We start from the raw sequence: 13,815 nt of genomic DNA on the forward strand, positions 1-13,815 counted from the left end.
CTTCATTTACCGCCAGGAGGACAAGCAGTGTGACATCACCGCCCCCTTCGCTGCCACCTTCGCTTATCTCTCCAGCGACTGAGCGTAACAGGCTTCACCGAGGGGGAGATAGTGTCACCCCCCCCGAACCTCACAGAAACCATGCTTCTTCTTCTTCTTCCTGCTCCTCATCAAGCCTCAGCGAGTCAAGCGGCGCCCGGGTGTTATCACTTCCTGATAGTTATCGACTTACATTAAAACATAAGAGCAGGGCGAGCAGCAACAGAGAGATAGACAGACAGAGGGAGGCTGGAAACACAAACAGAGTGGGTGGTGATGGATCCCAGCTTTCATCATCTGTAATCATCTTGTCCATCTCCATCTTTAAAATTGCTGCTGCTTCTTTCTTATCACTGCTTACAATCTGCCAAAGGAACAGATTAAAAGGATAGAAAGATCCACTGAGACTTCAATAAGAAAAAGAAATAAAAAAAACAACATTATGCCCACTCAAGAAAGCCACTTGGTTACAGATGCTTAGTTTCAGATAAGGAAATTAAGTTTGGTAATATTCGAAAGATGGCAAAATGTAACATGAAAGTGGAACAAGTTCATATGGAGTATGTTGGGTGTGAAATTAACATAAACTTTAGTTTTAATTGGGGGAAAAAATGGGTTTGTAATGGATTACAAACTAGTTTGTATTTTTTCCAAACTATATCAATCTTTGCTTCTTATCTTTGACGTGTCAATTATACATTACCGAAGAAGTAAAAGTAATTAAATTTAGTATAAAAATAAAGTTTTTGAAAGTAGCCAACTCTTGGTCACTTTTGATTATGTGGCAAGTTGCAGCTTTGGCTTCTGGAGGAGGAATCACAGTGGAGATACAGATAAACCTTATGACTCCAGGCCTGTTAAGAATTGGCTAAGAATGTCGTTAGCAGTTTATTACCTGGAAAGAGAGCGAATGAAGTGACTAAATCATGTACTGGATAACATATCTGCTAGCCAGCTGCAGCTCAGAGCCACGACAGTTTTTCTCTGAAATGCACCTTTGTGTCAGTGAACCAGTTCATTCTCTAAGGATGACATGATCGATTATCTACACCTTCAAGTATGCTTTGTGCATAAATATCTGAGTAATGCAGATTTTTTTGCCGCAACTAAAACTAAAACCAGAATTGACACTGAAAGCGGATGCAAAAAGAGCAAAAACTACAGTTTATTTGGATGCAAATGGATAAACATTATCCTCCACACGTCACGCTTCGCAAGTAGTTTCTACATTTCTCAATAAAATGTAGTTTTCAACATCTGGAAAGGCTCCTAAAACCCAGTTTTAAAGCTCTGCCTCTAATGCACAAACTCTGTAGTCAATTACTGAAAATGCTAATGTTAAAATGTGAGCAATCTGTGAGTTAAGCTCTTACTTTAACGAGTAATTGTTCCATTGATTGTGCAGGGAAACGGCATCACACTGTTACATAAGGTCCAAACTCACACATACACGCACACAAACACTTAGCCAGCAGCATCCATAATCCGGGGCTAAGACAAAAGGGAAAACCTTGTGATAGTGATCTTGTAATGGATTAGATTGATTTAATTCACTGTGCAGGACAATTTCTCATTCTTATTCCTCAAGATGTCTCTGAATGGATTTTACGTGGGAGGCCCATTCAATTGTTCTCTCTCACCTCCACACGCGAGTCTGTCAGACAGACGACTGAGGGAAAACACAGGCAGACAAAGAAACAGAGAGACACTGAGGGAAGCAGAAACATAAACTACATCCACACTCGGCTCATTTGATCTCGTGGGCCTTTTTCGTTGACATTTTTCCTCGTATGAAAGGAAGCGCTTTCATGCTTTTTGCTGCTTTTATGCTTGATGTCTGCATTTCTTTGATAGATTCTCCTTGGAGAGGGTGGCCGGTTTGGTTTCTCACATTCACTTCCAAAAAATATATTTAAAAAAAAAAAGCTGAGAAGGGTTACTTCCAGCCTTTTATCACTTTTATTGAATACTCACACAGAGAAAGGAGAGCCACTTTATTTATCCTCGGAGGGCTGAGGACTCGGTTTGAGGGCGGCATTTTGTGCATTGCAGCGTGCTCCTCAGAAATCTTCTGGAAATGCCTGGAAAACTACAGGCTCCTTTCCCAGGAGAGCTCCATCTATAATAGGGCTGGCTGTTTCCCTCTGCTCCCTCTCTGCGACCCTCTCTAAACATAAATCTCTGCCCCCCCAACACTGTTCTTCTACTCCTTCACTGCCGTTCGGCTCCCACATTTAACTCCCTTCAGCATTCGCAATATCTCATCTCCTCTCTCTTTTTATCAGCTTCTCCTTTTCTTATTGTCCCGCTCTCCTACATTTGTTTTTTTTGTTCACTGAAAAATCCTCGTCTGATTCCTGCCTTCTCATTTCTTGTCTTCCCCTTCTTTGATGGTATTCTTCCCACGTGATTTGACTGCTCCAGAAATATCGCTGCTTTCTCGTATCCTAACCTTCTTTATTTCCATTCCTTTAATGTGTCCCCCATCTGTTTCCACCTTGTTTAATGATCCTTGTTTAACCATCATCTCCACTTTGCTGCCCTCGTTTTATTCATCCACCCCCTTCCCACCAGCCACCTGTCTTTCTCCTTAGTTACTGTGCTACTCAGAATTTTACATAAACTCATCTCAGCCATGATTCTCATCTTGATTCTGTGCTTTAATGATTCATTTAAATCCTCATCATAAACCTGAAAGCTAATTTATCTTTAAAAATGTTTTGTGTCTGTTTTCTAAAAATGGCATACTCAAAATTACGAATAAAGGCTCAAATGCACACAACCTGACTGATTAAGTTAATTGGACGTTTTGTACCTGAACTTCATGCTTTTTGTAACCATCAAGCTTCATTCTGGCTCTATAATAGAAAATAGTAATTATCCAAAGAAGAGTGGTCTAAGTATTTTAGCACCGTTCAAAACCTTCAATTGTAGCTGAGTTCAGGGTTTTCCAGAAGCTTAAAGTCAATCTGCTTCATCCAATCCAAAACAAGTTGCTGTGTGTTTGGGAACTTTATCCTATTTCAACCACTTTAACTTCCAACTACCAATTTCAGGTGAAAAACAAATTGGTTAAACTAATCAGGATTAGTTCAGGAACCACAATGACTCAACCCAGCTATGATCCAGAAATGGCTTTAAAACCTTTGTTGTCCTGGAGTCAGGATGTGACTCTGTTCATGGAAAAGTCGAAAGCTTTCTGAAAAAGATTTATAGACGGATGAACCATTTGGTCTGAGCAGTGGTGGCCACAGCCAACCAAAAAGTTTGGACACTAACTCTAAAGCACTAATTAAATATATTAGTTCCACTAACACTAACAAATTATATCTGCCGTTGAATTGCTACAAACCTCAAACCCCAATTTAATTTTAACATATTTTACGTCATTAGACATATTTATGTTAAGGCTGTATCTTGTTCTCTACTTTGTGTTTTTTTTTCATTGGTCTTGTTTTTTGTTGTTGTTCTTCTAGATCTTTATTGGCCAGATTAAAAGTGCCCACCAGAATGTTAAGATTGAGATTTTGGAAAGCTCAGATCGTAGTTACTGTAAAATGAAAACGTGTTTGGTCCCGGAAACCAACCAATAAAAAACCTGTGAAGAGTCGTGGTGAAAGCCAGAATGATGCCAGATGTTAACAAGCACAAAAACATTGGAGAGTCTGTTGTTCTTTAAAATTCATTTAAGATGTGTTGCATCATCATTCTGCCCTGTTTCAACAGTTCAGATGTTTATTTTCCTCTTTGTGCTCTGCCTTTTCTGTTTCTTTTCTCATCTTACCAGTTTGTAAACCCATCTTTTCTCATTCCCGTCTTGCTTCGTCTTCTGTTTTCTCTGACATTTTTACTCCTACCTAACTAACCCTCTTCCTCCTTCACACTGAATTTCTCTCCATCTGTTTCTTCAGCTTCTGCCCTCATCAGCCCCTTTTTCTTCCTCCTCCATCTCCCCCTGTCCTCCTTCTCCTTCCTTTCCCTCCGAGTCTTTGGCTCTGCTCCCATTTGAGCTGACATATCCGCCAGATTGACGGGTGTCAGTCCTAATATGATCCATGCCCTCTTGTTGAAATCTGCGTACTCTTTAGCCTCATCTATCCGCCCACGCATTAACACTGAAGCACACACAAGCAGAGGTAGACGAGCAAAGAGGGGAATTCCTCACCATTATCCCGTGATTTGGGTGTCTTCTAGTGAATTAGGTGATGGATAATTATGTTTCTTACTTTATTTATTATCTTAATTGCTGTTTCTTGTCACTTTACATCACATATCTCGAAGCATAAGGATATTAGATGTGTCAGGTACTGCAAGGCTTTGGGATCAAGCAAAAGACACACAAATACACAAAGCTCCGCCTGGCGTCACGATGTTTGAGCCCCCGCTCTGCTTTTAAACAGGGCTTGCTGCGCTGCTTTTTAATGATTTTCATTTGAGAGTACAGTGTTCTTTCGTGGAAGTAGATTTTTTACCGTCCAATTAGAGCAACAGAAGCAGTCGACCCGATATTCTTGCTTTCATGGCACGTTAAGTACAGCCAGCCACTAATAGCTGAGGTCTGGGGCTTTGATTTATTCTGAGACCGCCTGAGCAAAAAATGCTCATCAGTGCTGAAACTCTCCAAAGACAGGAATTCATTAGGTTTTTATAATGTAGTGGTAGTGAAACTTTTTTTTGTTGTTATAGAATTGCTTTTTTTTTCTCTAATATGTATTCACTACATGTTGAATAAATACTTAAATGTGAGCTCCTGCATCTTGACTAAGGACAAACACTGTTCTGTAAGATCTTAAGGAAAACACAGAAGAAGCCCGCAGCTCCTCCCAAGCTTACTTTTAGCTTTGTACAGAATAAGGTATAAGAAAATGTGCTTAACTGAATTCAGCAGTTCTTTGCTTTAGATAATGGCAGCCATTGTAAGGGAATGCCTGGTGGCTTCTGGGAAACAAAAATCTCTGCTGTACTCTGTTGAGGAGGGCGAACTGTTGCTCAGTAGGTTCTCCTGCAATCAGAAGGTTGTAGGTTCTGTTCCAGCTTCCTCCTGTCACATGTCAGTGTGTACATATGTGGGCGTTTGTGAATGAATGGCTGAATGTGTCTACTTAATCTTTTAGTCAAATTAAAATTGAAACAGCAAGAAAAGTCAATTCTTACATGACAAAATAAGTCGCCTTTGAGTCTTGACTGCAGTCAGTGTTAATTTTATTTATGAAGCACTTTAAAAACAGCACCAAAGGGCTTCACACAGTGGTGTGTGCAGACATTTTTGTGGTCAGGTGTTGAAGTGTAAAAAGGCCACCTTGTGCGTCACGTGGAGCCGGCGGCTCTAATATTCATTACAGCCACAGCTTGAACGTTATGTGTATCTATTTCAAATCAATAGCTGTATGCTGTCTGATGCAGATGTTTAAAACTATTCCAACACTCTAGCTTGGTTTCTCTAACATCAACAGGACAACGTACAGCAATGGCAAAAAATAAAAAAGAGAAGAAAAGATCAGAAACTTAACTTGGACTCAAAGACTTAAGCAAACATTATTTTTCTTTTGTTCTTTTTTTATCACAGAATATCCTCTGCACCATAAAACCTTCCCAGAAAAGTTAAAGTAACTCGTTCTTACAGATGAAGAATGAGTTGAGAAATCCAAGTTCACATGTATGCCAAAGCAGATGAGCAAATACTTTGGGCGACGTAGTGAGTTTTCACTTCGTGAACTAAACAGAAAAGTCTAAACACCAAGTGGATTAGATCCTAATCTCTCGGCTTTTTGCACAACAGGTAACAAATAAAAACCACCTGTCTTCATTTCATACTTTGAGGATGTTCAATGTGGGGAACGTTGGAAAGTGTTAAAACGCAATTTCAGAGTCTTGAAATCTGGTGAGGTAAAGACCAGGAAGCAGCTTTATGTGCAGACCAACACGTTTCACCAGATCTCTGACCTACAACTTGCACTTTGGGAGTCTGTGAAGTTGTGTGATAAAGCAATTTACCAGCAAATAAGGCTACGTTAATACATAAAAAAGTATGTTTCATAAATTTCAATGGCTTACAAACTGACTTTTCCTTAAAATTGTCTCATTATTTTTGCTGTAAATGTGTAGAGATGAGCTGCATTTTGCATCAGAAAAGATGTTAATAAGAAAATGGAGGAGAAGCTTCTCTGCACGTTGTTTTTCATATCAACTAACCAAGCTGCATAGAAACAGGTGAAAAAGATGTTGCAACACAGGGAGAGATTGGCGTCCCTGAGGGGATTAACAAAGTTATTTATATATCTATCTAATAAATCTTGTTTTGACCTCAAGCCCAACCTGCAGGTCGGCTGTATCGTTTGCAGCAAACCAGGAAAAGCCAAGCTTATCCTTTCTATAACTACCTATCTGTAATTACTCTAGGATAAATCTTCTCTTATGAGACAGCTCAGATAAAATTTGATGAAATCATGTTTTGTGTCATTGCAAAACTGCATTCCATTAATATGACAACATGCTCTAATCTTTACATGCTGTAAATGGAGGGAAAAAAATGTTTGACTTTATCCACTTCCCATCTAATCTGGGAGTATTTCTGTTGTTTGACGACTCAGGGAGGAATCACACAACTGCAGAGGGGATTAGTTAAATCAAGAGGTGCCAACAGATTGTAGGTCTGGGAAGTTTCTCCATCACCATGAATGATTGCTAGTCTACAAGTCCTGAAGGTTAATCGCTGTGTTTTGGGTACCAGAAGATGTCAGGCAAGTATTTGGATGAGAGATGGAACATTTCAGGAACCTGAAAGAAGTCTGGTTTCTTTTAACATAACACTTTTATATCATAAGAGGATCTCTAGACGACCCTGCAGCCCAGTTTAGGTGTAAATCTTTTGCTAATCTAAACCATCAAACATTAATGGTCCAGCTGGGTTGCTATCTGAGGCAAAAAGCTCCATCTTCTCCTTCGTCATTACTTTCTGAGCTCTCCTCTGTTTATCCTCAAACATCCCCCCTTGTCAACAGATTAGGACTGAGCCCCGCTGTCTCTTCCTTTCTTCATCTCCCCCTGCCTCCATCTCCCTGTCTTATGGCCTGTCTCTTTCTATCTGAGCCTCTGCCCTGCTCCTGTGATGGAATAAAAGAAAGAGAAGAGGAGGAAAAGGGAGCAAAAGAAAGTGGATGCATGTAGGGGTCGTTGGAGGAGATGGGACAGGTGCTTGCGGTGCAGGAATTGCTTTGCTTGCCTCGCTTGCATGATCAGGCGGCAGAAATGTTGGGCTCAAGCAAAACTGCTGTTGGAGAATCGAAAATGAGCCTCTTTCTTCGCCTGTGGCCAGACCGGCACTGGCAGCGCAGCGGTCGACTGGCGACATATCAGACAAACATACAGGGCCGAGCGGTAATTACAGGGACCCACAGATTATGCCTGGTCAACCACACGGAGAAGCGGTGGGTTTGTGCGAGAAAGCCACCAGACTGAGCAGTAAATCAGAGAGGCAGCCTGAGCTGTCAGCGGCGGAGAGGCAGGCAGCAGACACCTGGAAGAGTCCAAACAGGCTAAACACACATTAGGCTGCAGCTGCTGGATGTAGGGGACGGATTCACGCTGATCACATTTACAGGCTTACACCGGCTCAGCAGGAGACACCGATGCTCCGCTCTGTTCTCCTTCTGCCTGCTCTCTCCTTCCTTTGTTCTGCTGCTTCGGTTTTGTCCTGTTCTGCTCAGTTCTTCTTGCCCATTTTTATCTCTTTGGAGTTTCAAATTTTGTTCTGCCTGCTTTCTTTGTGTCTGACATTGCTCAGCTGTAAACATATTTTCCTCTGCTCTCTAATGTTTTGTTTTGATGCTTTATCTCTCTTGTGTCTTGTTCTCTTTCCATTATGTACACCCTCACTTCAAACCGCCCTGATCCATCTTTTTAAGCCATCCAACAGAATACAAAAACCCTCAGCTTTTCCCAGAGTTACTTCACTGATGCTTTGACCAACAGAGCTCTGTTGTATGTTATTCTTACTCTATTATGTTATCACCACAAACTTCAATGTATTTTATTGAAATTTTATCAGATGGAGCAACATGAAGCAGTGTGAAACTTTGAAGTGGAAGGTCTCTGATGTTTATTAGAGAACATCAGTGAACAAACAGCATCATGAAGACCAAAGAACAGCAGATAAGTCAAGAGGAAGTTGTATGGTTCAGTTCAAATCAAGGTTAGTTACTAAAACAAAATCCTCTGAACATTTCACAGAGCTCTGTTCAAGCTGACTTATAATTGCCTATTTTAATAATTCAAAAACCAAATATGCCTTATTATGCATTATTTTGTGGAAGCCGTTTCGCAGAGGACAACACAGTGCTTCCTTATTTCCACTCTTAGAGGCAACAGCCAATGAGTGCCAAGGAAAATGAATGGTGCTCCTGGATTGGCTGCTTTGCAAACATCAGCCAATAACATATTAAGTTATGCGAAGTTCTTTTAGCTTTCCAAGCTGGATTTTGTTTAGAATACTATAGATATGCTGTATGAAAAAAAAACAAACAAACAAACTCATAAGTAAGCAAATTTTCCAGTAATAATTTGGAGTTACATTCCACAAAAAGAATCTGCGAATACTGAACTGGCTGGATGTCTGTTCAGCAAAGAAGACAAAGAGATCATGATTACAGCTTAGCTCAGGTATACGGTGTGGAAGAGGTCGCTCTGACCAGAGCAGACCAAAACTGCCACAGACCTGATTGTGAAATCAAGATGTGTGGCTAAAAACTAACTGCACATCATCATCATCTACACACCATTAAAACATGGAAGCTTCAAGCTGTGGCAATGATTTTCTTCAGAAGGCGTGAAGAAGTTGGTCAGAGGTTCCAGCAAAGACAGAACTGAAGGAAAACCTGGAAGATGCTGCAAAAGACTCTCCATTTAAGGCTAGAAAATATCTCTGAAAGACTAACCACAATAAGCATTTCATATTCATCTATTTCGATAATTGTCTATCAGTGATTATTGATTCATTTTTTTTTTATTTTAAATATCTGAGATACTGCTAATCTAGTGCCATGATCTTTCCTGTATATCCACACCATTGTGTATTTTTAAGCACTTATGTGCTAGCTACTCACAGATACTCCTCTGCTATGCACTGAATTTTGAATATTCTCTCAGATGTATTATCTATTGATATTGATCACATGTCTGTTGCGATATATATTGTGATTGATTTATTGTCCAGCCCTGCAATCATTCAGCTGGAACTGCATTGAATGGTGTAGATGAAAGTACATTCATGTGTTTGAATGGCCTAGTAAAAGTTCAAACTTAATCTAATTAGTAATCTGCTACCAGACTTAAAAACTGACGTCTACCTTTAAACTTCCTCAAGTCTGGATATTTTACAAAGACAAATGTGTAAAAATGTTTCGCCTGTAGCTGGAGAGACATTCTCCAAAAGCAGCAGCTGTAATTGCAGTAAAAGGTGAATTAACAAAGTACAGACTCAGCGAATGCTTTTTTTCGAGGCGCCACAGACGGTAATCAAATTTTTCACTCTCAGACATTTCATTTCTGGTAAATGTTCCCAACCTGACTATCAAAAATAAACAGTGAAGCCGGGCTGAGCCTCTGCCTCATCCATCACGTTCCACTCAGGTGGTCAGGTGTGCTTCAGCCTGGGAGCTCCTCTGACTGACTGTCCAGGCAGATCATCGTCTGTGGTTCATCACACCGGCGGCCCGCAGCAGCAGGGACCCAGGTGATGCAGGTACACACACAATTGCACGCACACACACATACAGGACTCCGTATAAGGCTGAACTGTTCATATCAGACCCCCTCAATAAATCACTCCTGTCTTTGGAGGCATGACTGCTCCCAAACTCAAACACACACTCAGCCTGTCTCAGTTGATGTGTGCCAGACTGTGTGTCTACAGAGAGGGAGCGAGCGAGGGGGTAATCTATCAAGGTGATCGATAAAAAGGGGCATTAATATTAGTAATAGGACTCTTCTCCAGTCCAGTGAATATGTCTCAGTCTTTCAGGTAAAATATGAATTTTTCTTGGCAGCTGCACAGGAAGGCCTCATTCATGTGCGCCAGACTCTACCTGCATGCAAAGGAAAAAAAAGATGCGCGCACACACACACACACACACACACACACACACACATACACACACACATCAGCTTGCTCTCTCTAGGGACACTTGCGTTGCTCTTTCTACTCTCACCACACACACACACACACACCTACACACAAACACACACACACAAAATACACCAGTGTGACTAAAGGCACGTGTCTAGCTCGTGCGCGCACGCATTGAAAAATGATCCAATGAGCCTGATGTTAAAGCCCAGCGACCAGACTGTGCATTAGATCCTCGCCTCATCAATCATCCCCACACTGACAGCTTATGCGCAAATTGTGCGTGAATGCGCGTGCGTGTGCTTGCGTTGCGTTGACCCGCACCGCATTTGTTCCAGCCAAATCTACCCATCCATGCGTTTTAAAGGTCACGTCAAGGCAATGTCGTGTGCAGATGGTCCACATCTCTGCCCAAGAAAACGCGTAACGGAAGAAAAGGGAAAGCGCCGATTGCGTCTGGATATGAGCAGAAACAACCCACCCCCTCAAAAAAATGATTTTTCCTTCCCGTCTGTGGGGATGTATGAATGATGCTTAAATCTGAAGCACTATTTCCACGCACGGAGTCACGCGCGTGGATTTAATGCCAGGCATAAAAACGCGCATTGCAAGTAGTGCCATGAGACATAAAGAGACCCTCAGAGCGCACAGCAGCAGAAGGAAAACAAAAGAAAACAATTAATAGCAAACTTTTCGCTGATGTCCATCGTTCTTTTTTTCTCTCTGCTCTGGGTCTTCATCTTTTACTCACCTTGGTTGAAAGCGAGTGCCAAAGTTAGGATCCACAAGCCTGGCATGGTTCAGCCGAGCGCATTCAGATTCCTCCCCTCGGCTCCGTTTCTCTCAGAAGACACCATCAATTCCTGCAGAGCGGCTGAGTTTAACAGTAATCCTCTCTGAGTCATGAGAGTCAAACAGGACACATTTAGAGGAAAAAAATCCCATGCCTCTTTCTCCTTTCCTCCAACTACTTCCCACTTTTCCCGTGCGTAAAATAAATCTGTCTCCACTTTTTCTGTTGTTGTTTTTGTTTTGCTGGCTCAGTCCGCAGCCGCTGTCCGCGCTGCGCTCTGGATCCCCATTTAAACAGTTCTGAATTCCTTTCTCCCTCTTCTAACCCTCTCTGTCTCTCTGCGTGTCTCTGCCCCCCTCCCCTCTCACAGACAATCAGTAGCACACATCCCCTCTCTCATGTACTACCAGCACCTCCACGCCTCCCCTCTCCAAATCTCAGTTAATGCTCCACAGAGGGGCAGGGGGCGCTGCAGCGACGGCGCCAGGAACAGCGGTCTGGCCCTCAAAACTTCAACTACGAGACCCTTTAAGTTTAAAATCTGAAAATTACTATACAAGTTATTGATGGATAATAAGGATTATTGGAGAGCACGAGCAGAGTGTTTGCTTAGAAATTATTTCCAGCAGCTAATTTGTGTAAATTCCAGAAACGTGTGCGTGCAGTGCACTATCAGTGATTGTATAGTTTTTGAAATCGGATATCATATTAATGTTATGGGTGAATATTTGTCGTCTCAGTTTTATCCTAAAGTACAGAAAATTGCAGCAGTTTTATGTTATTACTTGCTGATATATTGGAACAAATGAGACATGGTGAAAATACTTAAAAATGATGGATTTCTCATGTCAGACAAAAATAAAACATATGTAATGTAAGTATGCTTTAGCAGGAAAAGTTTTAATATCCGTACATGAAATACTCCTTTAACAAATTAAACTGAAAGAACAAATGGGAAAGGGGCTTTCCAATTTACTCGCCAACACAATTTGCAGTTTAAAATCAAGATTGCTTGACTCACTGTATTGTACTGCCCTCTGGTGGCTATGTTGTGTAGTTGCGAGGCGCAAAAAATGTGAAACGAGTCCTATCAAATTCTTCGACGATACATTAGATTTGTTACTGAATCAAAAGCATTGCTTGACCCGTAGACAGTTCAGACAGCCTAACAAGAGGTCCAAAACTATGTTTCTTATTTACTTTATTTATTTAGTTATAACTGGTATTAAATATCAGTGTTAAAAATGTTTTCCCCAAAGAAAAGCATTTTATTCCAAAACAATTTTTTACTTTTGTTTTCAAATGTTGATGCTAGTTGAAAGTAATATTGTGAGACATAGTAAAAAAAAGTAACAACAATAATAATATATTTTAATGTGTTTTTCTCTTCAAAAACTCAACATACACATCCTGAATTAACATGTAATCTGGTTGTGTCTGTACTTTATTATTATACAAAATGTCTTCTGTTGTTATAGTTCTTATATCTGGCCCTAAACACAACGGAAACCACTGTGTTTGTTGTAAGTGTGTAACTTTATGATCAGTAGATCCTCCACTTTGTTTCTTCTTCGGTGGTATTGTTTTGTGAAATTGTTTGCATCTGTGTCCTGTGAGAGAGGAGAGTGCAGTTGATTTTTCATCAAAATATATTTTGATGAAAAATCAGTTTATTTATAGAGTTATGAAGTGCATATATGTTACCATCATCATTGTAATACATTTATTTGCCCTGTAATGTGAATATTTGAATTTAATATTGTAAAGCAACAGGGATAAACTTCAAGTTTGTCATTTGCTTTTGCTTTGTTTAGGACATCAGGTATGTTTATTTTCTGTTTCCAGTTCTCATCAGTGTAAACAGAGAAACTGTCCGTCTCCAAAGACGAACTGTGTCACGGCAAATCCTTCACTTACAACCAGCAACACAGTTTAAATGAGATCCTTTCTAATCAGGAAGAACCAGCAGCAAGCAGATGAAATTAACCCAAATTCATGTTTATTGAAGTCAACAACTCAACTCATATTCTAACAAAAAGAGAAGGAGAAAAGAACAAAACAAAACCTAATATTTTTTGGAACATTTCAGCCAACAGTTTAAACCCCATCACAGCATCTGTCAGGGTCGCGCACTGATGACATCATCTGCCTTTTTTATACAAATTAACACACACAACAACACTACTTCCATGTGATATGAATATTTACTCAAAAGGAAGACTTATCATCCAAATAAGAAAAAAAATAGGATTTTTTTTTATTCTTTATTCATGGAAATAAAAATATTTTTGTGAACACAACACATTAAGAGTGTCTCTGGAGTCTGTTTGGGTCATTTGATACACACTCATCCACAAACACAGGCACACACACACTAAAGTACATGCACACACACCACAGGAGCAGACATACCTGCTGTGCATATTCATGTATGTGTGTGTTAATGCACCCATAGTGTGTGTGTGTGTAAAGTGTGGTCTGCATGTAAGAGTTTCCAGAAAGGCAACACTATATACAGGAAAATATATAAAAATGGTTGCTGAAACAAGAAAATAAATGCAAATACTACAATTCTAACATTCAAGTTTTGGGAAATCTAAATAATAATAATAATAATAAAAATAAAAAAAAGATAAATCAACCAAACTGAAACTCAAACACTGATGATTATGCACAGCTTTTAAAAAACATGACTTAAAAAGTAAATAGTTTCCTCTACAAAATGGGGGGAAAATGACAGGCAGCTTGTTTGCAACTGCCTAAAGAGGAGATGACGACTCTGAGTGAGGGACAGTCCGGCTAAAACTGACTGAAGACGGAGAAGAGAAGCGATGCTTTGCTGGCACCTGGGGACAGTTAG

At 40.3% G+C, this 13,815-nt stretch overlaps 1 protein-coding gene across 2 annotated transcripts in view; it reads right to left on the bottom strand.

Moving 5' to 3' along the window:
* Positions 1-11,378, bottom strand: part of LOC106962315 (kin of IRRE-like protein 1) — a 118,214-nt gene extending 106,836 nt beyond the window's left edge. For both annotated transcript variants that reach the window (XM_015056664.1, XM_015056663.1), the window contains exon 1: positions 10,914-11,378. In XM_015056664.1, the coding sequence (XP_014912150.1) occupies positions 10,914-10,959 (46 nt within the window). In that variant the 5' untranslated portion in view covers positions 10,960-11,378. The remainder of the gene's footprint in view (positions 1-10,913) is intronic.
* Between the last annotated feature and the right edge of the window lie 2,437 nt (positions 11,379-13,815).

Source organism: Poecilia latipinna, unplaced genomic scaffold, assembly GCF_001443285.1.
Source record: "Poecilia latipinna isolate Pla-1442-1.1 unplaced genomic scaffold, P_latipinna-1.0 Scaffold1398, whole genome shotgun sequence".
Lineage (NCBI taxonomy): Eukaryota > Metazoa > Chordata > Actinopteri > Cyprinodontiformes > Poeciliidae > Poecilia > Poecilia latipinna.